Source organism: Anolis carolinensis, chromosome 5 (assembly GCF_035594765.1).
Source record: "Anolis carolinensis isolate JA03-04 chromosome 5, rAnoCar3.1.pri, whole genome shotgun sequence".
In the NCBI taxonomy this organism is placed as follows: Eukaryota; Metazoa; Chordata; class Lepidosauria; order Squamata; family Dactyloidae; genus Anolis; species Anolis carolinensis.
Window position 1 is genome coordinate 81,198,136 of NC_085845.1, and position 27,864 is coordinate 81,225,999.

Consider the following 27,864-nt stretch of genomic DNA (forward strand, 5'->3'; position numbering starts at 1 on the left):
AATTCCAGACAAGAATCTATCAGGGCCAGCTAACACCTTCTAACAAAGGATTCCCTCAGGTAGCAACCAGCCAAACCTTGAAACTGCAAGGCCATTAAATGCTAATCAAGGTGGCAAACTGCAACATTTATACATGCCTCAAGCAGGCAAGAGTTCTTTCTCCCACCCTGGCCATTCCACAGATATATAAACCTCACTTACTTAATTTCCAACAGACTCCTCAACCTCTGAGGTTGCCTGCCATAGATGTGGGTAAAACATCAGGAGAGAATGCTTCTGGAACATGGTCATACAGCCCGGAAAACTCAGAGCAACCCAATTCAAAGATGTAATCCATTCTACTGACCAACAGTTCTTAAAGTAAATATATTCTTAATGTTTAGGTGCAATTATTTTGATAAATAGGAATCACAAGGAAGTATATTGAATTACAATGTAAAAGTGGTTATGGCCTGTGGGGAGGTTGACTTTTCATCCACTAGTCAGATGAAACCTGAATGTCAAAGATGTGAGAACACAGAAGTTACCTCACAGTTGCAAAGTGGAAAAAAGAAGTGCCTTCAGGGTATAAATATACTCTTTCAGGAATTATAAATCATTTTCCTTTGATAAATCTATGTTTCTGTGCTCCAGATAGAAATGAAGATCAAGTATCAAGAAGAAAGAAAAATGTTGGGAGATAAAGGAAGTGATTATTTGAAACGAAGAATGAAGAGTAAAAGATATAAGAAATTTTAACATTGCTGTGCCCTGCCTTGAACCATAAGGAGAGGCTGGTAATAAATTATTATTATTATTATTATTATTATTATTATTATTATTATTATTATTATTATTAATCACCATCATCAACAACAACATTATAATTTGAGATTATTATGTCAGCTCATGTGGCAATGAAATTACAAATTATTATTATTATCATTTGAGATGATTATTATCTCAGCTCATGTGGGAATGAAATTATACACTGCGTGGCTCCATCTAAGTACAGACAGTCCCCAAGTTATGAACAAGATAGGCTCTGTAGATTTGTTCTTAAGTTGAATTTGTATTTAAGTCAGAACAGGTACATTTTTGAAGTGTAACTCCAACCAAAAATATATTATGTTTTAGCTTTGGAGAGCATAGGGGTTAACACCCATGTGGTGTTTCGTTTGCTGTCTGTACCTCTGTTAAGAAGAAGAAGATGATAATAATAATAATGACTTTATTTATATCCCACCATCCACTAAGAAAATCCAACAAATGCTATGTTCAACGAAGGACAACAGGGATCCTCTCACCTCTGCAGGAATCTACCATATACCATGCAGCTGTGGACAAGTCTAAATAGGGACCACCAAACGCAGCATTGCCCAAACACGAATCAAGGAACATGAAAGGCTCTGCAAACTCAGCCAGAGAAATCAGCCATAGCAGAGCACTTGATGAACCGATCTGGACATATTATCTGAGAACACTGAAATGCTGGACCATTCTGAAAACCACCATGTCAGACTACACAGAGAAGTCACTGAAATCCACAAATATATGGGCAGTTTCAACTGAAAGGAGGAAACCATGAAAATGGATTAAATCTGGCTACCAGTATTTAAAAAAAATATTAAAATCAGAACAGTAAATAAAGAACATTATGAAAACAGAGGAATTACAGATATGAATCAATCAGGGCCAGGTAACACCTTTGAACATAGACTTCCCCCCAGGCAGGAATGAAGCTTGCAAGGCCATTAATGCTAATCAAGGTGATGAATTACAATATTCACACTGGCCTCCAACAGACAAGAGTTCTTCCTCCCACCCTGGACCTTCCACAGATATATAAACTTCCCTTGCTTAGTTTTCCAATATATCTCACAACCTTTGAGGACGCCTGGGCAAAACCTCAAGAGAGAACTTTTCCTCTGGATGGATCTTTTGTCTTTACTCTCATGGCTTGTAGCTCTTCTGATGTCTGTGGTGGAGTATCCTGCAGAGCCCAGTTTAGAGCAAAGAGGGGGAGCCAGGAAGAAAGTTCCATCTTGTCTTCTGTACCATCAGTTGGGGGCTCCTCCCCCCAGTAACATGCTATGCTAATAATATAATTGTGTTTTAGCGTATTGTTATTGCTTGTGGTTTATACTGTTTTAATTCTTTTAATTTGCCTTTGTTTGTATTGTTATATTGTGTGTTGAGGCCTTGGCCTTTGTAAGCCGCATCGAGTCCTTCGGGAGATGCTAGCGGGGTACAAATAAAGTTTAATAATAATAATAATAATAATAATAATAATAATAATATGCATTATGTATATATATAGCATATTGTATAGCATATATAATAACATATAATAATATAACATATTGCATACACATATAATATTGATAATATTATAATGTAATCTATATATATAAAAGGATAAAGTTGCGGGCGCAGTGACTATAACAACAAAACTAAACATCCCAGAAATACGAAACTTGGCAACACAATGCAAAAGGCTTGCCTCCAGGTTACAACAACACAACCACACCACAAAACCACAATCCAGACCCACAAAACTCACAACAACGCATCATGCGATAACAACACAACTAAACGCCCCAGAAATACAAATTTTGGCAACACAATGCAAAAGCCTTGCCTCCCAGTTATAACAACACAACCACACCACAAAACCACACAGGACCCACAAAACTCACAACAACGCATCGTGACTATAACAACACAACTAAACGCCCCAGAAATACAAAACTTCGCTACACAATGCAAAAGCCTTCCCTCCAGGTTGTAACAACACAACCACACCACAAAACCACAATCCAGACCCATAAAACTCACAACAATGCATCGTGACTATAACAACACAACTAAACGCCCCAGAAATACGAAACTTGGCACACAACTAAACGCCCCAGAAATATAAAACTTGACAACACAATGCAAAAGCCTTGCCTCCCGGTTGTAACAACACAACCACACCACAAAACCACAATCCAGACCCACAAAACTCACAACAATGCATCGTGACTATAACAACACAACTAAACGCCCCAGAAATACGAAACTTGGCACACAACTAAATGCCCCAGAAATACAAAACTTGACTACACAACACAAAAGCCTTTTCTCCTGGTTGTAACAACACAACTACACCACAAAACCACAATCCGGACCCACAAAACTCACAACAACGCATCGTGACTATAACACAACTAAACGCCCCAGAAATACAAAATTTGACAACGCAAAAGCCTTGCCTCCCAGTTGTAAGAACACAACCACAACACAAAACCACAATCCAGACCCACAAAACTCACAACAGTGCATCGTGACTATAACAACACAACTAAACGCCCCAGAAATACAAAACTTGGCACACAACTAAACGCCCCAGAAATACAAAACTTGGCAACACAACACAAAAGCCTTGCCTCTCAGTTGTAACAACACAACCACACCACAAAACCACAATCCGGACCCACAAAACTCACAACAATGCATCGTGACTATAACAACACAACTAAACGCCCCAGAAATACGAAACTTGGCACACAACTAAATGCCCCAGAAATACAAAACTTGACTACACAACACAAAAGCCTTTTCTCCTGGTTGTAACAACACAACTACACCACAAAACCACAATCCGGACCCACAAAACTCACAACAACGCATCGTGACTATAACACAACTAAATGCCCCAGAAATACAAAATTTGACAACGCAAAAGCCTTGCCTCCCAGTTGTAAGAACACAACCACAACACAAAACTACAATTCGGACCCACAAAACTCACAACAGTGCATCGTGACTATAACAACACAACTAAACGCCCCAGAAATACAAAACTTGGCACACAACTAAACGCCCCAGAAATACAAAACTTGGCAACACAACACAAAAGCCTTGCCTCTCAGTTGTAACAACACAACCACACCACAAAACCACAATCCGGACCCACAAAACTCACAACAACGCATTGTGACTATAACAAATACAACATTTGACAACACAACTCATCCACCTCCCCAATCCCTACATTCACACTTGGCCTCCAAAAAAACAATTACAATAATAACAATGACAACAACAATAAGAATCAACACCATCACAGGCAAGAAACAGCCAGGCACTGAGGCTGAGAGGCCAGTCAGTGCTACACTGGGCCTCCAAAAAACAATACAGTAGCATCTAACTTATCCAACCTTCATGACCACAACAACAACAACAATAATAAACACCTACACAGGCAAAACAAAAAAAAGACTATTGTACCACAATAAAAATATAAACCGCACTCAGCAGAATCAGACATTACAACTAACAACAAACCAAAGACAACAGGGATCTCAAGCAATTATCAATCAACACGAAAATTGAAGAAGGTAACAGACTTCAAATACTACTACTAATGTGAGTATAAAGAAGGGTGGAGGTCACAGCATAAATACCACCTAATGTAGACTGAACAACACCACCAGACTAAGCCACAGCAACGCGTGGCCGGGCACAGCTAGTACAATATAATACTAATACAATATAACAATATTAATTATATATTATATATTACTTGTAATATTACTAATAATATTACAGTATACTGTAGTGGTATAGTACAATATAGTAATATATAATGCTAATATTGTGCTATGCTTTTTTTTCGTGTCAGGATTAACGTGAGTCGCTTCTGGAGTGAGAGAATTGGCCCTCTGCAAGGACGTTACCCAGGGGACGTTCGGATGTTTTTGATGTTTTGTGGGAGGCTTCTTTCATGTCCCCGCATGAAGCTGGAGCTGATAGAGGGAGCTCATCCGCACTCTCCCCGGGTGGGATTCAAACCTGGCAACTTTCAGGTCAGCAACCCAACCTTCAAGTCACTTAGTCCAGTACGCCATCTGGGGGCTCCAGATTGTGCTATACTAATAATATAATACATGCACAGCACATATAATTTGTAAACCGCTATGATCCCCCGTCGGGGTGAGAAGCGCGGGATATAAATGAAGTAAATAAGTAAATAATAAATTACGTTCAGGCGAAGCGTCAGGAGAGAATACTACTGGAACATGGCAATAGTCAGGAAAAACTCACAGCAAACCGGTGATTCCGACCACGAAAGCCTTCGACAGCACACTTCCCGTGGCCTTGAATCAGTCTCGGGAGCCCCGTGGCCCAAAGGGGGCGCTGCAGACACGTCGCGCGCAGGTGGTTGCCCGGAGACCGCCTTTCTTTCGGCTGTTCCCCCTGCTCTACCCCCCCCCCCCCACCCACCCGTCGCCTTTTCCACCAATTCCCAGGCGCGCCTCTTCTTTTTTTCCCCCTTTCGCAGGTTGCTGCCGCTCGGGCTGTGCCGCTCGCGCACAGAAAACGCTCCTCCGGGCTTCCCTTTTGGGAAAAATCCAATTATTGAGGGAGGGAAAGGCAAGCGGCGCACGCGAGAAAGCGAGAGAGAGAGAGCTTGAGAGGAGAAAACGGAGAGGAACTTTCTTCGGGCGCGAGGAACTCGTCTGAGGGGGAACGGGTGCGTGTGCGGCGCCTCCCCGCGAGGCCTCACCTGAAGGAGACGGAGCGCGAGGACGTCGGGGCCGCGAGGGAGCCGCTTCCTGAGGAAAAGCGGGGTCTCGGGGGCCATTTTGACCTTCCCCAGGGCGCGAAACAGGACCAGAAAGTTGCCTTTTCCCGAGGGCGCCGCTCCCGCCTGCTCTGTTTCGCCTGAGGCGCATGGACGAGGCCGGATGAGCGCCTCGCGGGGCCCGGGAGATGGCTCTGGCCGCCCTGCCTCTGCTGCTGCTGCTACCTTGGCTGGCGGCGGGCGAGTGGGAGCTGCGCCTAGGCCGCTGCCCAGAAGGGGGCGCCCTCCTGCTGGACCTCTCTTTGGGGCCGGAGTGGCGCTGCGACGTGGACGAGGCGCGGACATCGCCACCGCTGAGGGGCGCCCTAGAGCTCGGCCGCGGAGGGCGTTTGAGGGTGGCGAAGGGCGGCCGGGAGGAGTGCGGTGAAGCCTGGGCAAACGGCCCTTTGGCCCTGCACTTGCGCCTCTCCTCTCCATCCGCAGGGGGCGCCCTTTTCTGGCTCCGCCTGCCCGCTTTCCAACATGGCTGCCCTCCCATTAGGAGGAGGAAGAGGACGCCTCGCCTCTTTGTAGGCCTCACGCCACCTTTGGCCAATTGGCTCTGCTCTCCTGCTGCTTCCCTGCACCCACAGGCCGCACTCAGGGCCTGGACCAGTTTCCCTCGGTGCCGGTGCTCCAACGGCGTATCATTTTCTTGTAACGGGGAAACAAGGAACGGCTCCACTTGCCAGCCACCCTCAGGGCCGCACAGCCACCTCCAGCTCCTTTGTCGCTTGAGGAAAACCTCGGGTGTTGTCCTTCTCGATCTCAAGGAAGGGCCAGAAGGAAATAAACGTGAGGTGGCTGTAAGCGCAGAGGTATCCTTCCCACAAAAGTGGGATTCCTGGCACCGAGATCTGCAGAGGATATGGAGTGTAATCACACCGTCGCAGTTTAAGTTGAGCAATTATAAAGTTTCCATTACTGAAAAGCAGCCCACCGGAACATTGGTATCCTCCCCACGGAGGTGGGATTCCCGGCACCAAGGTCTGCGGAGGATACGGAGTGTAAATACCCCACTGCAGTTCAGGCTGACCAATTATCAAGTTTCCATTGCCAAAAATGAGCCCGCCAGGACATTGGTCTCCCCACAGGGGTGGGGTTTCTGGCACCGAGGTCTGCAGGGGATGCAGACTGTAAACACCCTTCCACAGTTCAAGTTGACCAATTATCAAGTGTCCATTGCTGAAAATGAGCCTGCTGGGACAGTGGTATCCTCTCCACAGAGATGGGATTCCCGACACCAAGGTCCACGGTGGATGCGGAGTGTAAACACCCCTCCGCAGTTCAAGCTGACCAATTATCAGGTATCCATCCCTGAAAATCAACCCTCTGGGACAGTTGTCATTGCACTGGAGGCTCACGATCCTGACGAGGGTGAGGCAGGCCATTTGGTGTACTCAATCGAAGCCTTCTTCGACAAGCGCTCCAATGATTACTTCTCCATCAACGCTGGGACGGGGGTGGTGACGACCACACGCAGCTTGGACCGGGAGACGAAGGATACTCATGTGCTGCAAGTGACGGCCACGGATCAAGGTGCCCCCCGGCATCGGTCAGCGACCACCTTCCTGACGGTGACTGTGAGCGACACCAACGACCACGGCCCAGTGTTTGAGCAGCCCGAGTACAGAGAAAACATCAGAGAGAACCTGGAGGTGGGTTACGAGGTGCTGACAATCCGTGCCACGGACAAGGACGCACCAGACAACGCAAACCTGTTGTATCGTATTTTGGAACCAGGGGCCGGGGAAGGCGTTTTTGAGATTGACCCACATTCGGGAGTGGTGAGGACTTGTGCCCCAGTTGACCGAGAGGAGGTCTCCGAGTACCATCTTGTAGTAGAAGCCAACGATCAAGGGAAAGATCCCGGCCCTCGGAGTGCCACTGTCACTGTCCATATATCAGTAGAAGATGAGAATGACAATTCTCCACAGTTCAGTGAGAAACGATATCAGGTACAAATCCCAGAGGACACCCCTATAAACAACCAAGTGCTCCAGGTGCAAGCCACGGACAGAGACCGTGGTAGCAATGCTCAGGTCCACTATAGTATTGTGAGTGGGAACCTTAAGGGCCAGTTCTACATCCATTCTTTCTCTGGCTCTATTGACTTGATCAACCCTCTGGACTATGAAACTATCCGAGAATACACCCTGAGAATCAAGGCTCAGGATGGAGGAAGGCCTCCACAGATCAATTCAAGTGGGATGGTGTCTATCCAAGTGTTAGATGTAAATGATAATGCCCCAATTTTTGTAAGTACTCCATTTCAAGCCACAGTATTAGAGAATGTGCCTGTGGGTTATTCAGTGTTGCACATTCAAGCAGTAGATGCTGACTCGGGGGATAATGCTCGTTTGGAATACAAACTCATTGAAGTGGCTCATCCATCTTCTTTGGTAGCCACTGTTGGAGATATGAGTTTTCCATTCCAGATTAACAACAGTACTGGATGGATTACAGTGTCAGTTGAGCTTGATCGAGAGACTGTGGAGAATTACCACTTTGGAGTAGAGGCCAGAGACCATGGCATACCTGTGATGACATCTTCTGCCAGTGTGTCTATTACTGTCCTTGATGTCAATGATAACAGTCCTACTTTCACTGAAAAAGTTTATCAGCTCAGGCTTAATGAGGATGCAGTAGTAGGGAGCAGTGTCTTGACACTGACAGCAGTGGACAAAGATGTCAATAGTGTGGTGACCTACCAGATCACTAGTGGTAACACAAGAAACAGGTTTGCTATTACTAGTCAGAGTGCAGGTGGGCTGATCACTTTGGCCTTGCCCCTGGATTACAAGCAGGAAAGGCAGTATGTGCTGACAGTCACTGCTTCAGATGGAACTCTATTTGACACTGTCCAAGTCCACATCAATGTCACAGATGCCAACACACACCGACCAGTTTTTCAGAGTTCCCACTACACTGTGAGTGTCAGTGAAGATAAGCCTGTTGGCACATCCATTGTAACAATCGTTGCTACTGATGAGGATACTGGGGAGAATGCTCGGATCACATATGTCCTGGAGGACAACATTCCTCAGTTCCGCATTGACCCTGATACAGGCACAATCACAACATTAATGGAGCTAGATTATGAGGACCAAGCATCTTACACCTTGGCTATCACAGCCCAGGATAATGGGATCCCTCAGAAATCTGATACCACCTATGTGGAGATACTTATTCTGGATGCCAATGACAATGTGCCTCGTTTCCTCCGTGACCGCTACCAAGGTGCGGTCTTTGAAGATGTGCCCCTCTCTACCAGTGTCTTGCAGGTGTCTGCTGTGGACCGTGACTCAGGGCCTAATGGCCGGCTCCTGTACACTTTCCAGGGTGGTGATGATGGGGATGGGGATTTTTACATTGAGGCCACATCAGGAGTGATACGGACCTTGCGCAAGTTGGATCGTGAAAATGTGGCAGTCTACAGCCTGCGAGCTTTTGCTGTGGATAGGGGCAGTCCACCCCTCAAAGCCTCTGTGGACATTCAAGTAACCGTGCTGGATATCAATGATAACCCGCCTGTTTTTGAACAAGATGAGTTCGACATCTATGTGGAGGAAAACAGCCCTGTTGGTTCTATCGTGGCTCGGATCAGTGCTGTAGATCCAGATGAAGGAACAAATGCACAAATCATGTATCAGATTGTGGAAGGAAACATCCCTGAGGTTTTCCAACTTGATCTCCTCAATGGTGATCTCACAGCCCTGATGGATCTGGATTATGAGAGCCAAACAGAGTATGTAATCGTGGTGCAAGCTACTTCAGCACCTCTCGTGAGTCGAGCCACTGTCCACATACGCCTGAGAGATCAGAATGACAACCCTCCTGTCTTGCAAGACTTCCAGATTCTTTTCAACAATTATGTCACCAACAAGTCTAACAGCTTCCCATCTGGAGTGATTGGCAAAATCCCAGCACATGATCCTGATATATCTGACCACCTTGACTACACCTTTGTCCAGGGCAATGAGTTAAATCTGCTGCTTTTGGACTCTGCAACTGGTGAACTCAAGCTCAGCCGTGACCTGGATAACAACAGACCACTGGAGGCCATAATGAAAGTTTCAGTTTCAGGTAAGCTAATCTTTTTGATCATCAGAATTTACAGATAAAAGTGGGTGAGAGTTTTGTTTGTTGGCCTAAGATGCTGGCGAAGGGAAGGTGAGACCTAATTTTGTTTATTTTTTAAAATGGTGGATTAGGAGACAGCATGGGAAAGAACAGCTCCAGGAATGTTCAGATCTGTTTGCTTTGTTTTAACCTTTCCTTAACTCTGTTGTGAAATGTAACTAAACAATCTGACCCTCAGAAGCTTTTTCTATATAGGAAGATAAACTTAGCATGGGTGTGTACATGTTTGCTGCTTGATAGCAAGGTATGGTTAAATTAAATGTTGAGCCTATATTGGCAGTTAATAAAGGGTTGGATTTCTGAAAGTTTGCCACTGGCATGAGTTCAAGGTCTTGTCAAATAAACAGTAATCCATAGAAAAGTCAGAGGAGGTTTCCTGGGCTTTCTTGGTAATAAAGGCCCAGTGCTGGAATGCTTCTTAGAAACACTTGTGGATAGCTGTATCTGTTAAAACATTTGCTATCTTTGATGTGCTTCTTACATCATTGAATCATCATGATCTGTAATAATGTTGATGTGGCCAATATAAAACATTTAAGTTATCTCCTTTGTATTATCATTTTAGGCCCCAAATTTATAAATATGAATGGGCATGCTTGTTTTAGTAAAGATAAGCAGAAGACTTGGCAGAAGCACTGCCTTTAGTACATCTGTTCCTATTACCTCCAGACACATCTTAGTAAGAGGATAATACTTCAAGGCCAAATTCCATAGCATCCTGTTTGATGATTAACACAGCAGATTCTGCTTAGCCAGAGTGAATCTAAGTGCACTTGTTATATTAATGAGGATTAGATTGATGTTACTGTTGAAAGAAAAATACAGTATTAGAGCTAAAGTGGAGAAAATAAAGCATACTCTTTTAAATGGGTTCTGTTGAATTGTATTGTGTGAATATTTGATCCCAAGAGACACTCTGGAGGAATAGTCTTACTAGTCCAGAGCTGTAGTAAAGTAGTTTGAAAGTGCAAGGGCATTTAAAATCTGAAGAGCATGAAAAGGCAAGCTCATTTTTGCTGAGATTTAGGCATGCATATGTCTCATTGTTTTTATGTTCCTAACACACTGTTGGAATAAAAAAGTGATTAATTTTGGCCAGACTGTATCTCTTAATAAATATATTTGGACTTGTTTCATCAGGTGTCATGTTTGATTCTAAGGCTCGTATCTGCACATTATTATGAAGGGATAGGTAATGAAATGGGTCTGTGAAAACTGGATTGTGAATGCTGCTTTGAAATTCCTTAAGAGCAAGCCCCCAAATGTTAAGTAATGGTCAGTTAAGAGTTGTTAGAAGTTTTCTCAATGGCAAGAGCACATGCAATTGCTAGGTGATGGTGACAAATGTCTGATGGCAGTGTCCATCATGCTTTGCTTATGAGTTTCCTATACGTATCTAGCTAGTTACTTCTAGAACAATTGGCCTTTGGTCTGATTCATATGCCTTTAAGTGATCAAACACTTTTAAAGTAAACGACACATCCATATTAGTCAATGTGTTATTATACTCATGTCCTGTTCTTCCTATAGGCATTTGTTTGGCCACCGTAGAACATAATGTTGGACTACATAGGACTTTAGCTTTACCCAATTCATAGTAAAAACTTATTAAAAAGAACTTTTATATTGTGGAATTGTTCTTGATCATTATAAGTCATATTGTGATCAATAATACAATGTAGCCCTTTGCAGTCTTTTGTGGTGCCTTCTTATTGGAGAATTTCTAAGCATCTGTGTCTCTTGTTGACCTCTTGCAATTGATGTTTTGCACTCCCAGTTGTTTCCTCACTTTTGTGAGTAATGGCTTCAGTATGTGTAAATATAATTTTGGGAAATGTGTCTTTTTTGCCATTTTATGTTGTGCAGTTACTCAAATTGGGTTTCTTTTATTACCTCCTAAATAAAAGGCAGTGTTGTGAAGAGATGGCCACATTTAGGTCAGCAGAACAGATCACATTAGAAAGCAATATGTTCAGTCATTTTTGTAGGACAAGTGAAACTGGTGTTAATATCCATGACTGAAATTAATATTATTTTTCATTTTTTTTAATGACTTCAAAATTCTTTAGCTTTTCAGAAGTGAGTAATTGTGAGTAACATATAAATGTTGCTTCTACATCAGTTAAATTTTTCTTGGAGATAGTTTATTAATTGATTCTGTAGACTTGTAGTGACATGCATTTTGGTGATACATACAGTCATCAACAAATTGGATCAACTGAAATGGAATATGAAATTATCAATGATTAAAAATGGATCATGCAACAAAATTCAGGCAGTACTGTACAACTTATAATGCAAAATGGGCACGAAAGTAGTCAAAGAAAGTACAGCATAATGGAACTCTTATGCAAATTTTAAAAATGGCATTATTATTATGAACTTTAAACTTTAATGGATTAACATGTCTTAATGAGTTCTCCTTATGTCAATTCATTATAACTGCAGGTTTTAAACAGAGGCTGGATGGTGATCCATTGGGAGTGCTTTGATTATGTATTCCAGTGTGGCAGGGGGTTGGACTGGATGGCCCTTGTGTCTCTTCTAACTCGTTGTTTCATAGTACCATGGAAAAAAAATCTAAATATGCTGAAGTCCCAAATAAATTACTTGAGTGTCCTTACTAAGGTACACAATTTCATGAACTTGAGTTGTCTCTGGATTTTACATGTTTAGTATAGCTCACTGTCTCATAATACTAGAACCCAATATCACTGACTGAAGTATATATTTACTTTTTCAACATTATGCATACTTTTGTACATCTCTGTCACTTCTTACCTGCCTAATTCCTCATAGAGGAATTAATTTAGATGGGGATAGTTTCATTCAGTTCTGTTTTGAAACAGATCAAATGGTTCCCACTGGCCCTAAGTTGGGGGAAAGTCTGAATTCAAGGGGCAGTGACTTTGGCTGATGGAGGGCAGATGACCTTGCCTTGCATTACCCTTGCTCAGCTTTATGTAGTGTTTGCCCACCACCTCTGCACTGACTAAGTTGTCAATGCAGATGTCCTTCTTGTGTTAGTTTTTAGATACCAACACAATTAGTCTGATTCACTAGGTATTTAGGATAACTTTACTATAAGTTTTGAGAAGCAAATTAGTTTCGCCAGGTAAAGTTAAATGCCTGTGTAGACATCATTTTAGCCCCATTACTGAACCATGCAATACAGACGCTAACTAACCTTAATAAACCACATGAGACTTTCATTGGCTTCTGGATCTAAAACTTTGCCAAGCTGAAACTTGCCCTTGTGATGAAGTAATTCATCATAGAAGAACTACATGTGACTCATATTATTGCAATAATTAAAATTGTAGACTATTCGTAAGGAACTCATTAAAGGAAATGCATTTCTAATTTAGCATATAATTGGATTATTATTTTATTCTTATACAGTCAGCCTTACACATTTACGGGTTTAAGTTTGGCCAATTTAATCATTCATGGATTTGATCAATATGTTATCTCTAGAAATCTCTTGGTCCTCTAGGACTTCTGCCAAAGTTGACTATAGAGTTGCCCTAAGGTTCTAGAGATTTCTAGAGAGATGTTCTCTCAGGTAAAAAAAAAGTGGTTTTTTTTAAAAAAATTATATTTTTGCACTTTGGTAAGGGTCTTGCACGCCTAACCTCCTTGAGAGGGGAGGACCTATAATTATATGTTGACTCTTCATATGTATTTTAAACAAATGGCTGTTTATAGTAGGGTGGGCAATCAAGCAACTATTATGCAAAATTGTTGTAGAATTTGGAAAATGATATTGGATTAATTATATTCTTATGCTAAATCTCATGTTCTGTTCTTTGAATTAGATCAGGCATAGACTATAAAATATTGCATTGTTTGATTTTAAGTTGAATTACCATATGTTGAAAACTGAAACTATATCCATAGGAGTGAATGTGTTGTTGAAGGCTTTCATGTCTGGAATCACTGGGTCGCTGTGAGTCTTTCAGGTTGTTTGGCCATGTTTCAGAAGCTTTCTCTCCTGACATTTCACCCACATCTGTGGCAGGCATCCTCAGAGGTTGTGAGGTATGCTGGAAGTTGGAAAAGTGAGTGTTTGTGCTTGAGCCTATCTAGTTCAATTGATGTCCTAGCACAAATGTTTTGTAAGTGTTCCATAATATTGTAAAGGAAAGATACAGTCAAATTTGAGAATTTGCTGCCTTTTCTGGCATTGCATTGGTCTTCTGTAAGTAATTCTACTTTAATAATTTGGATTGAACATACAGAACATGCAAAAAAATTGGTTCTGTATAAATCTCATTTAATGGGGTTGAGTTGGAATTACTTGTGGTGGATTATACCTTGAATGCCCTAGTGAATTCAGTGCTTTCCATTAATTCAGGTTTAGAATGACTGAGCTTTTTTTTAGTCTGTTCGAATTGTCTTTCTCTTTTGATTCCCTCTTTTCCCTTGCATCTTTACCCCTCCATGTTTTATGCGTTTTCCTTCCTGTGGCACTCTATAGTTACCAGCTATGCACAATCACAGAGTTTGAAAAGTTACTTTCAGAAGAATGTATATGATAACTTGTTGAAGCCATTCACCACAAACATTGTTCTCGGTTACAGAGCATTTACTACCACTGCTCAGTTATAGATGGCTTCAGCATGTCATTACATTTATTATTGTAAATAGTTCCGTTAAAACAATACCGAACTGCCACTCCAGCTCATTAAAAAAGCTTTCTTTTTTAAAACCTTGTTGTAATAAAAAGGAAGACAAGAATGGAGCTATTTGGCTTCCTGGGAAGTGAGTTTCAGAGTCTAGAGGCAGCCACCAAGAAGGCTCTCTCTTGTGTTTCCACCAGTCATGCTTATTATTGTGGTAGAGCTGAGAGAAGGGCTTATCCTGAGGATCACAGGGCCTGGGAAGATTTGTATAGGGAAATACATTCTGCCAAATAGCCTGGACTCAAGCCATATGGGGCTTTATAGGTCATAACCAGCACTTTGAATTGTGAAGCAGAAGGCAGAACCAACCCTCCTAAGTCAGTAGTCATTTTAAATTGATCAAATGTATTCTCCAATATTAGCACCAAACGGTGCATATGGTACATTCTAAAATTGCCAGTTTCTCAGGGATGATCATGGGATAAGGATACTGGGAAGGAATATCATTGAGATCTCCGAGTAGGCTCTGAGGCATATCCCCTCCATTCTGATGCTGTTGGTGGACAGTATATTGATTGGGATTGCCAGGTCTATTGGGACTGTTACCACGTGATTGTGACTAGAATAAGTAGATATTAGAAGTTGGCACATATTGTAGAAATAACTGCAACAAACTATCTTTGTGTGATATTGCTTTCAGTTAAGTCATTAAAGTTATGGCACCCAGTCCCAAAAAATGCTGAAGGGTGTTTTGTTAGTTATGCAGAGTAACCAGTTTTTCTATTATTAATGTTTCTGCCTAATTTTGCAAGGACTTGTTTCTATATTTCACTATATTACCTTGTTGCCTAGGAAAGAAAGGTTGGCTTCAGGTGTCAACAAAGAATGGATTAAGACATGAAATCTTTTAGTAGCCACATCTTTGCCGCTAGAGAAGTAAATTCCCTAAAAGCAGAACGTTGCTGCTATGTTATCCCTGTAGGTCATACAATTATGAGATTATCCTTCTTTGAATGTGTGATATACTTTTGCTATAATCATGTGTAACTTGTTTTGATATGATTGTTGGATAATTATGTACCCCACACATAATGAGACACTGATCTATCATCTACTATGTAGTAAATATGATAACACGTGAATATTGAATGAATTCCATAATATGATGGACTTCTGTGTAAAAAAGTGTAAAAGAATTTGATTTAAAGATAATTTGAGGCTTAAATTGGCTAAAATGATTAAAAACACAGCAATAATTTGAAACATAGGGTTTGCCAAGATTTAGATGTATGAATGTGCATGTGCCTTCAAGTTGCCTGTCAGCTTATGGCATGCCTATGAATTTCATAGGCAATGAATGCTCAGAGGTTATTTTGCCAGTTCCTTCTTATAGCCTACAGCACCTGGTATTCCTTGGCGGTCTCCTAATCAAGCACTAACCAGAGCTGACTCTGCTTAGCTTCCAAGATCAGATAGGATTTGGTGCCTTTAAGGGATTTAGGCCTCAAGATTTGGGCACAGGTACACTTATTAATTAGATCCAACAGAGAATTACTGGAAATGGAATTCGCTTTTGCCAGTGTAAATTGTGATTTCTCTTTTTTCTATCTTTCATCTGCAATACATTTTGCTGGAGTGAACATTAAAAGGTACCAATCCTCAGTAATGGCTTTCTGAAGTTACAAGAGACTGCAGTGGGAATCAGGGAGCTGGAAAGCCTTGTTCTAATAACAGCAAACATTATTTTAATAATATTTGGAGACTTTGAATTGTGCTGTAATATCAGGTGTTCCTTCTCCTACCTCCTTTTCTCTTGCTTGCAAATTCTTCTCTTTCTGTCTGTTGTAATGTTAGATCTGCACAAATGTTAACACTAATCACACAGGCTTTAACTGTGTAGCACAATTTGTTTCAGAAGGTACCATGAAACAGGAAACAATGGATAATAATGAACCCTATTGAAACAAATGACTACTACCTGAAGATACCATAGAGTTTTCCCGGAGAAATCTAGAGAATATATTCTCTAGGAATTTTCTGAGCTTTCTAGGGCGACTCTATAGTAACTTCCAGCAGAAGCATACCATAAAATCTCCTGCAGGACCAACACAATTCCTAGAGAAGACATACTTTGTTGGATACAGGTACTAGCCCCATGAGTAGTGAGGGACACGATTTGGGTACAGGGTTACAAATTCATTTGCAAAGACCATTTTAAACTATTTGGGCTACCATTAATATTGTTACAGATCCTCATAATGTTTACTTATAAAGGGGACTGGAGAGGAAATCTTCACATAAGTGAGGAGATGGAGAAAAAAGAGACTGCAGATCTGGAAAGCTACTTTTTGCTATGGTTATATTAAGTTGTGAAGAATTTGACTTGCTGAAAGCAAAGCTAGCAAGACTGAATAATTAAAACTGTTTCTTTTTCTATTGGCTATGTATTTTATTTGAACTGCTAATCATGCAGATAGCTATGGTCATTTCCAGGCAAAACCTATGAAAAATATTGAAGAGTTCATAATGTAGCCTGTTCCGAAAAGAGCTGACAATCTATTCCTTAATCACATTGGAAGAAAGGCAAGATATAAATGTAACAAACAGGAAATTTTACAGAGCCTTAGAAAATGAACATCAATTTAGTCTCTTAGTAATATTATAAAGCTAGAGTGATGTACTTACTCTGCCACTTGTGAGAGACAAGCACTAAATAGCAATGACATGAAAAAGGAAAGGTTTGATAGATCTCTCACTACTACGGACACATGTAATTGTCAGCATATAAGCCTTATCATGAGCAGAGTAACTGATGTAGAGCCAAACTCTTTTCAGCACTGTTTGAGAAAGCATGATAAAGCTCCCTAATGTAAGCTTTGTGTGCATTGGAATAGTATTTGAGTCGCTAAGTCTAACCAAAATATTCCAGCAATACAGATAGGCGAATCCACCAGTGACAATTGGAGGTTTGTCACCATGAAAGCAGCATCTACCCACCCACAGAGTCCCATTTTCCCCCTAAACTTACTGGACAGGCCTGCCTCTGTCTGCAGGCCTCACTGACAAAACTATTGCCTCAAACTGATGCGTCAGGAGCTTTGGGGAGGAGAGGGGGGTCCCGAGAGTCAATCCCCAATGGCTCAGCACCTGCAAAGATTGAAAGGTCTGGATTTTTGCAGGTGTTTTTTTCACCCCCATTAACCCTGGAAATTCAGGTTTGCTCTGGGTTGATCCTTTTTAAAATTCTGCTACTGTATAATTGTTTTACACTAAGAAAATTTCACCCAGAGCTTTTGAATTGCAATCAAAAGACCTGTCTTATAATAATTTGTATCAGTCAACTCACTGTCAGTCAATCAGTTTTATTTTTTTCTCGGTGCTCATTCACACTGGCTGCTTAACCTACAGCCAATCTGGTGCAGTTTTGTCCAAGCTGTCCCTGGAAGCTACCATACACTCTGTCCCCAACCCATGGTGGCAGGGCAGAGTCCAGCCAGCTCAACAGGCTGAGACTTCTTCAGCCCTGGTGGATCATCACCTTACCACCTCTGTCAATGCTGCCAGCCAGCAGCAGAGCTCCATGAAAGCTTGTGGCTGTTGCTAGTGTCCCGTGTTGACATCAGCAGAGGCACCTGCAAAATCAAAGAGAAGGAGTAGGGCAATATGTTTAACATCTACATGAAGCCACTGGGAGAGATCATCCGGAGTTTCGGGGTGAGGTGTCATCTGTACACAGATGATGTCCAGCTCTGTCACTCCTTCCTACCTGTCACTAAGGAGGCTGTCGAGGTCCTGAACCGGTGTCTGGCCGCTGTGTCGGACTGGATGAGGGCGAAGAGATTGAAATTGAATCCAGACAAGACAGAGGTCCTCCTGGTCAGTCGTAGGGCCGAACAGGGTATAGGGTTACAGCCTGTGTTGGACAGGGTCGCACTCCCCCTGAAGACACAGGTTCGCAGTCTGGGGGTTCTCCTGGACTCATCACTGAGCCAGGAGCCGCAGGCCTCAGCGATGGCCAGGGGAGCATTTGCACAACTAAGACTTGTGCGCCAGCTGCGCCCGTTCCTTGGGATGTCTGACTTGGCCACGGTGGTCCACGCTCTGGTTACATCCCGTTTGGATTACTGCAATGCTCTCTACATGGGGTTGCCTTTAAAGACGGCCTGGAAGCTCCAATTAGTACAACAGGCGGCAGCCAGATTAATAACCAGGCCGACTTACAGGGAGCGTACTACTCCCCTGCTAAGCCAGCTCCACTGGCTGCCAATATGCTACCGAGCCCAATTCAAAGTGCTGGTTTTGACCTATAAAGCCCTAAATGGTTCTGGCCCAATCTACTTGTCCGAACGTATCTCCTCCTATGAGCCAGCAAGAACCCTAAGATCATCTGGAGAGGCCCTGCTCTCGGTCCCACCTGCCTCACAAGCGCGGCTGGTGGGAATGAGGGACAGGGCCTTCTCGGTGGTGGCTCCCCAGCTGTGGAACACCCTCCCCAAAGATATCCGACAAGTCCCAACCCTCTTGGGCTTCAGAAGCGCCCTGAAAACATGGCTATTTGCCCAGGCTTTCAAGGAATAAATGATAAAGATGACACGGATGGACCTATGGATACAGCACGAGGTTTTCTGAACGAACGGATCTGATCAAATGTTTCAAATTTAAGCCACCCTGAAGGGCAGAATACAAATGTTGTAAATACATAAATAATATGGACCTGATCTGTTACCTCAGAGAAGGCAGTGAGCACCATATATTAGGAAATTGGCTCACATGCTTATCTATTTTTAAAAAAAAATCAAAATTAGCTTTTTGCTTAAAATGATACACAGTGAGAGCAATAAAATGATTACTCTCTTTTTAAGGCCTCACAGCTTTATTAAGTCATTTTTGGCTTTGTTACAGAATTATAAGATCAATCTACTGAAGTGTTAAAAAACAAATAAAAAGAGGGACTTTTTACCTACTGTAAATCTTTTTCATCACTGTAGTGTTGTCACAATGATTGGCCTACTGGTTTATAACTGCTTGCCTTTGCTTGTTTCAGGGGTATAAATATTTTCCAGCATTTATCCAACAATACCTGACTAATACATATAGTAGTAAAGCTTAATAGATGCCATCAGTTCATTAAAATATGAAAATTTAACACTGATTTTTCCTAAGCTTTCAGAAACCTGTCTTCTGCAAATGGAGCGTATTGTAGGATGGGTAATAATAATAAATAAATCAAGACTTTATTACAGTCCATAACCAGCACAGACGAATAATAATAATAATAATAATAATAATAATAATAATAATAATAATAATAATAATTTATTTTTACCCTGCCATCATCTCGCAAAAGGGACTCGGGGCTGTTTATAAAGCACTTGTAATGTAACAATACATATGGTGCAATAAATACAGATACATTAATATCAAAGGAAATCAACCCCAAAATACATATCTATAAAATGTTATGGTAATTGTAGACATAAAATGAATAACAACCAACCAGTCATATAAAGTGCTTTCAGTGAAAAAACCAATGGGTCTACAATTTGAACCTTTTGGGCTCTATATCTATTGGAAAGCTTAGTTAAAGAGCCAAGTTTTTAGATTGGACTGAAAACATTGGAGAATGGGGGCCAACCTAATTTCCCTTGGGAGGGCGTTCCAGAGCTGGATTATCATCTTCTTAAGATATTGAGAGTATAATTTAATAACATGGGATGATCTTGCCATCTGACAATTTGTTTGTATCCTTTCTCACACTTAAATAGAAGATACTCCTATTTGTTTAGTTGCTTCATTTGATAGTGAGACATTATACTTTTATGAGTTGTGTTCTGTTTGGTATATGCACAAATTTATTTTAAAATTGGGGTTGTTGTGTGTTTTCCGGGCTGTATGGTCATGTTCCAGAAGTATTCTCTCCTGATGTTTTGCCCACATCTATGGCAGGCATCCTCAGAGGTTGTGAGGTATATTGGAAAAACTAAAATTCTATATAAAACTACATTAAGTCTCTGTGTACATGACACATAAATGAATGCTTTGTTTAGATTTGGGTTAAGTCTCCAAGATATGTTAACATCATGTATGTATATGGAAATAGAGAAATTCCAAAATCTAAACACTTCTGATCCCAAACATTTTGGAAAAGGGGAGTTCTCAAACTGTACATCATATACTTGGGGTTAAAGGACTTACTCCGATGTAAACATTATGCTATAGAGCAGTTGTTCCCAATCTTTGCTCCTCCAGATGTTTTTGACTTCAATTCCCAGAAGCCTTAGCCTGCTTGGCTGACAAGGAATCCTGGAGCTGAAGCCCAAACTTTTGGGAGAAAAGTACAAAGGCTGAGAACTACTGATGTAAAACAGCAGACAAAGCAAATTTTGTGTTATTTTTAGTCTGGCAATTTTTCTTGATACAGTTCTGTCATGCAAGGTTAAATATAACTGCTTCAAGTATATTGTTTCACATTCTCAGCAAATGGCCATTCAGTCTCTGTTTAAAAGTTCTGGAGAACATTCCTAATGTTTAGGTGGAATATCTTCCTAAATCTTGAACCCGTTGCTCTGTGTCCCAGTCTCTAGAGCAGCAAAAAACAAGCCTGTACCCTCCCTGTGACATTCTTTCAAACATTTGAGCATGGCCATGATGCCCCCTCTCAGCTTTCTTTTCTCCAGATTAAACATACCCAGCTCCCTAAGCCTCTCCTCATAAAGCTTGGCTTTTAAATGCCATTTTGGTCGCCCTTCTCTGGACACGTTCCTGCTTGTCAATATCTTTCTTGAATTGTTGACTATTAAATCAGGGAGCTCTCCCCAATAGGTTATGCATTAATCAGCTATGAAGCTGTTGTGCCAAGATAAGATAAAATTATCCAAATTCTTCATTCTTTATTATCAGTAATGGTTTAGCTTCAATGCCTTGGTTTGCTGGGGAATTCTTTCACCACAGATAGTGTCATCTACCTCTCATGTGGTGTGAGTGATTGCTTTGATCTTACTTATTCTGTCTGTATTGTCAGACTCTTCAGGGAAAGGGAAAGTAGTAGTTCACTAGATCTGCCTGATTTTAAAATCCTGCTCAAAGCCAAATTAGTATATGTAGAACCACTGAGAACATTTCTGTATACATCTGTAAACAAACCTCCTTACAAGATGCTGCCATTTATGCTGCCATTATAGGAATATGTTTTGTTAGACTTCTAGGGCATAAAAACATGATGTGTAGTGTTTTTCTTCTTAAGAGGCTTGTCCAGATTGAAAGCATAATAACCAACATCATACTATTATGTCAAATTGCAAGTAACACGAACAACATTAATCTAATCAAAGTTCCAATAAATGGCTGTTCTTAGTAGTTACATAAAATTTGATTGTTGACTCTATTGTGTATATAGCTGAATGAGGATGGAAACATCTGAGTTACATTATAGCAGTGTGACGAAATTCCAGACTGTTATCAGGAGAACAAGTACTGATACCAGAGGAGAACTGTGGCTTGCTGAGTGACAAAACTGAATGTATAATCATGTAAAATTGGACAGTCCGTGCTCAATTCCTCCTTTAACACCTGTTCCCCAGCGTCCATTTCCACCGCAGGATCCCCACATGAATCCTCCTCAGAAGACTCCCCATAATCCAGAGGACTTAAGTGCAGCCACAGTTGATTTTGCATTGTGACTATGATCTGCTTTTGGATCAGTAATAACTATGTGTGTAGCATCTACATTTTGGTGTCCATTAAGATGGGTCTGTCCGGCATTACATCCAACAGTTTCCCACCTCTTCCAGTTAGTTATTTTTCATTTTGTAATCTCAGTGTAAAGCAGCAGGTAATTTTAAAATCAACGTATACTAAGAATAGGTACATAAAATATTTTTGCTATTCTGGTAATATCATAGAGAGCTAAGAATACAACTCATTGAAGCTGATATTTGATTTTGTCAGAAGTTTTGATTCACAATAGGATGATATATGGAGTATATTTCCTTTGCTCTGCTTCTGTTTCATCAATCTAGCCATGAGCAATTATTGCACTCCATGAAAATAAAACCTGATATCTGCTCTTGAAAAAGCTGCTTCATTAAAACTGTAGGGTAATTTGATAGTTTGGGGAAAGTAAAACAGTTAATAATTGAAGAACAGTAACAAAAATATTCTTTAATGTTATTTCTGTAATACTTTGCTTTTCAAATAGTCTTCTTAATCGATACTTTATCATGTTTAATTTGGTCTCTTTAATAGCTAATTACCATTTTTGGAAAGCTTCCTCATGATATTTTTACCAGCTTCAAAATTTGCTTTGCTGCAAGAGTAAAACATGTATATTACTTTTTGCCATCTTTCTTTAGATGCTTTTTAAAAAGAAGACTGCTGCAAAGTAGTTCTAATAATGAATATAGTATTAGAAGACTGGAGATGGGATGGGGATTTTTCTCAGGATTCCTAGATCTACAGTTAATGGATGAGATATGTAATTTACATATGATAAAACTGACACATTTTCTGATGTAGTTCCATATAACAAGTTCTAGATGTCTGTGTTAATCTGCTGAAGCAAAATTACCAAAGTGTCTTGTGCTACTGTGACAATCCAGCTGTGATGATTCCACTTCAAATCCCTTCACTTTTCCTAAGGTATTACTGGCATCAGGATATTGTTTCCACCACTTAATCTACTTCCACTCAATTGACATATAAGGTCATTATTTGTATGAGGCATTTTTAGCTTTTAGCTACGAATGCTTGTCATAACATTCGTACATAGTTACGGCATGGTTATTTCACTCTATAGTCTGCAGTACATGCATTTAAGTGGAGTTTTATTTTGATCTATTACTAACAAACTATGTATTAACCATGTAACACAATTTTCCTCCAACATATCTCTTCAAAGCCTAGACCTCTTTTCTTCTAAATCCTAATCCAACGTACTTCTCTCATCCTCACTGTCACTACATCATTCTGGGATCACCTCCTGCATATACAACACATCTCACATTTTATATCCTTCATACACTCTCTTAACTATGTTTAGTATTATGTATCACATAGTGTGTGTGCGTGTGCGTGTGCATCTTCATGTTGCTTGTTGGCTTATGATGACCCCATGAACATAAATTCTGTAGAATTTTCTTATGCACGAAATATTCAGAAGTGTTTTTTCTCATTATTTCCTCTGAAATATAGTGTACACTACAGCATCTGGGATTTGTTGGTAGTTTCACATCCAAGTACTAAACATGGGTGTCCCTGCTTAGCTTCCAATACTGTATGGGATTCAGTCCCTTCAGAGTATTTAGGCAACATATATCATATTACCAAGATACATTATAAAACACATTGGTGTGCAGTATATAAACTGTTAGATGATATAATTCATGTAACTTCACAGTCAAAGATTTTTTTTGTGAATTAAACTTACAAATAGAGCTGTCCCTGAAAAATTTCTTTAATTGGTGTTTTCAATTGGCAGATACATATATGTATGTGTACATTTGTAGGAACTGGGGAGACAGAATAGAGTGAGGGAGACACTTTCTAGGGAGACACTTTTCAGATGGGCAGTGCAGTATTCTTGACACTCAAATGTTTTTCTTCTGGTTTCTTCAGCTTGTTTTTGATGTTTGATTTCATTCTCTAATGTAGAAATTGACTTACTGTCATCTGATATCATTGTCCTTTCCCATTTATGCATGCAGAAGTCTATGTTTGGCTCTGTGTGACATAAATATGCATTTGATATTTCTTCCACCATCCTTGTAATCACATGCTTTCTTTTCAATGTCTTTAATCAGACCCTTAACAGATCTCTGTGTTAGAGATTTGGAATGATGATAAATAATTCATTATAAGAGACATACAGAGTTTCCTCAGTTTGTAATAAAGTGCCTGAAAACATATATAGATCCATGACACCAAACGAAGTCCTAAGCTCCTTGATTTCCTGTCTTCAAACACATCTTTCTGGGAAGTGCTAACACAATGTGTTATAGATTTATCGGGTAAATACTTCAAAATTTACTCTTTTATCAAAATTCCAATTGCATATTTAAATTCTGATGAATGCTGGTCAGCAGGCATACATTTACTTATAGTCTAGCTAGATGAGGTCAGCATATTGACTTTGACTGTCTGCATTAGGTTGCATCCTTCCTGGTCCTTTTCATCAGTAGGATTTTATATCAAGATTATAATTTGAAAGAGAAAAAGAGAACATTATAAAGTGTAGAAAAACTATACCTAAGGGTTTCTTTGTTGTAGAGAAGTAGAATTTGACACAGCCAAAGAAGGAAGAGGAAACAGAATTCTCTGATCAGTTACAAAAATTCCCATGCTTAATACTAGTGTTTACAGATTTTCCAAATAGCAATGAGGAACAGTAAAAAATCTATGATATGCAGACTTGACAATCAAGAAGTAGTTATTTGGAAAGTTGTTTCTACCTATATACATAATGAAAGTACAGTAGAGTCTCACTTATCCAACATAAACGGGCCGGCAGAATGTTGGATAAGCGAAAATGTTAGATAATAAGGAGGGATTAAGGAAAAGCCTATTAAACATGAAATTACGTTGTGATTTTAAAAATTAAGTACAAAAACATCATGCTTTATAACAAATTAACAGAAAGAGTGGTTCAATACATGGTAACATTATGTAGTAATTACTGTATTTACGAATTTAGCACCAAAACATCACAGTCTTTGCAATTCAATCTTTAAATCCTCATATTGTGCCAGCTTTTCTAGTTGTTTCTCTTCAATCCTGCTGTCTCCTGGGATTCCAACATCGACAATCCATACTTTGTTTATTAACACGATCGTGAGGTCAAGAGTATTATTATTATTACTATTATTATTACTACAGAGGCTAGGTGGCCATCTGTTGGGAGTACTTTGTGCTTTTCCTGCAGTTCACAATGGGGCTGGACTGGATGGTCCCTGGGGTTTCTGCTATTATTACTTTTATTACTATTATTACTACTACAGAGGTTAGGTGGCCATCTGTTGGGAGTGCTTTGACTGATTTTTTCTGCATGGCACAGTGGGATTGGATTTGATGGCCCCTGGGGTCTTCCACTGAAAAACTGCTAAGCTTATGTTGGTTAAAATTGTTCTTTATTTTAAATATTGTATTGTTCTTTCTTCTTTCTTTCTTTCTTTCTTTCTTTTTTGCACTACAAACAAGATATGTGCAGTGCAATTTATTCATTTTTTTCAATTGGTTCATGTAAACATTCTCCATCCATCTGCCACTGAACCAGTCCATCTGTCAAATTTTAAAATGCAAGGCGGCTCCTGTGTCCAAACATTTTTTGGGGCTCCACAAGAAACTTTTCCTTCAAAAAGTGTTCCACAGCTTTAAAAGTTTAAGAACCCCTAGTCTAAATGATTTATATAACTGGTTATTGAAGCTTGGAGTAGAATGTGGGCACAAAAGACATGTTAAATGCATGACTTGAAACAGAAAGGACATCCATAGCTAAGAGTGAATAGAATTAAAAGATAATGGGATACCTTTTTCACCCTTTCTTTACACAAATGTTCCGGCAGTGATTGGGTGCCATGTTGGTGTCTTGGGGTCCTATGTCAGTATTGTAGTGAATCCACTCTACATTTTTGTCTCAACTTTAAAAGAGCTATCCAAGGTACTGAAACTTATCCCTAAAAGGAGATGTTAAACTGATTTGGGAAGATAGGATTGGGGACCTTGACTAGCTCTTTTAAAGTTTGAACTAAATCCCAAAGTGGCGCCTGCACTCCACTTACATGGAAGTTATCACCTGCCACTGGGCTATTCTGTGTTTTTCAAGAGGCAAGCCTCTAAAACCTCTGAAATTATTTTTGGTTGAAACAGCAGTTGTCTGCATTGTCTCTAAAGGGACAGTTAAATCCTGTGTATCTTCAGTTGAGTTTTGTTGTATTTTTCCCCCTGCTAGCAAGCTTTGTTTTCTAGGTGATCTTAATACAATGACTGTTTATGAAGACAGTTGTCTGTAGTACTATTTCTCCTGTGAACACCTCCCTCATGGAATTTACAGTCTTAAATGTTGACAGTCAAAGAGTAACAGTTAAAGAAAGGGGAGAAATGGCCAGAGCATAAAAGAAGACTAGAGGCAACAGTGACAAAGTAAAAAAACAAAACAAAAAAAACCCAACAAAACTCTTAAGGATTTTTACTAAGTTTGATAACTGGATTTGCATCTTGGGAGGTATTTCAGACCACTTTTCACTTGCATGGGGCAGAAAAGCTCCCATAGTTAAACTGAGAAAGAAGGGGAAAGAAATGCAATCCATGCAGATATTATAGCAGACTTTAAAAGAAGTCGCCTTTCTTTCTCTTCAAAAGGTGTTTTCAGGTGCTTTATGAATTCCTGATTTGTGAGTTAGTGGTTTATTCCACTTTGTGGTATTGATATTGGCTGATGAGTAAACTTCCTGCTTTTATTTTCAAAAGAAATGGGTGTGCAGTGCTGGCAGGTAAATAATGAAAGAACCTTTTCTTGGCACATTTCCCTACTGGGGCTCATTTGTTTCTCCTGCAATGGATTTATGCTGTGTTTCTGATTAAACACAGTATGTGTCTGGAAAGTCTTGCAAAAGTTGGTGTGAAGTAATGATGTCATAAGTGATTACCAGGACATTAAAAGTATCTTGCAGGAAAAGTAGAGAAACTATATGAAATATAAAATGCAGTAACTCCAGTGTGCACGAGAGAGAATAAAGGTTAGATGATTAGTTGTTGAGTCTGAAGTGATTAACCTCGAAACACTTGCACATGCACAGACTTATCAGAATTCTGTGACAGAATCAAAATGTTTTGGCTTCAGTCCTAAAATACTCATAAGACGAAAAGAACAGCTTGCTCTTACATTTGCTCAGTTTAGCCTTAGCATGGAGCCCCTGGTAGCGCAGTGGGTTAAATACTTGTGCTGGCAGGACTGCTGACTTGAAGGTTGAGTTGCTGACCTGAAGAGCGCGGAAGGAGGCAGATGAGGTAGAGAATGAGAATGAAAAATATAAATATAAATGTATATTTAAAATATGATTAAAATTAAAGAAGGTAGTCCAAGCAGCAATCTCAAAGCAAGAAATTTAAAGGGACAGGAAAAAGGGAAACAAAACACTCAGAACAGATTCAAAAATTTGTGGACAGATTGTTCATTTGAGAGTTTGTTCAAATTATTCTGATAAAATACATAAAGTCATTTAGTGAGGCTCTTCTACGCGGAGTTATTGGAAGATGGTGCCTACAAGACTCTGTGGTCTTGTCTTTTGAGCACATATATTTGTTTTCTTAGGCCCCTTCTACACTACCATATAAAATCTAAATTATCAGTTTTGAACTGGATTATATGGCAGTGTAGACTCATATAACCCAGTTCAGAGAAAATAATGTAGATTATCTGTTTTGATAATATGGATTATGTAGCAGTGTAGAAAGGGCAGCAGTACAGTTAAATAAATGGATTTCTGAAACAAAGCATGAAGGCATGTTTCAACC

At 40.2% G+C, this 27,864-nt stretch overlaps 1 protein-coding gene across 5 annotated transcripts in view; it reads left to right on the forward strand.

The window, feature by feature from the left end:
• The first annotated feature begins 5,274 nt into the window (after positions 1-5,274).
• Positions 5,275-27,864, forward strand: part of celsr1 (cadherin EGF LAG seven-pass G-type receptor 1) — a 211,118-nt gene continuing 188,528 nt past the window's right edge. For 4 of the 5 annotated variants that reach the window (XM_008111611.3, XM_062981675.1, XM_062981676.1 and 1 more), the window contains exon 1: positions 5,276-9,676. In XM_008111611.3, the coding sequence (XP_008109818.2) occupies positions 5,740-9,676 (3,937 nt within the window). In that variant the 5' untranslated portion in view covers positions 5,276-5,739. Of the gene's footprint in view, positions 9,677-27,864 lie in introns of all 5 variants that reach the window. The other variant, XM_062981674.1, reaches the window with a different exon arrangement.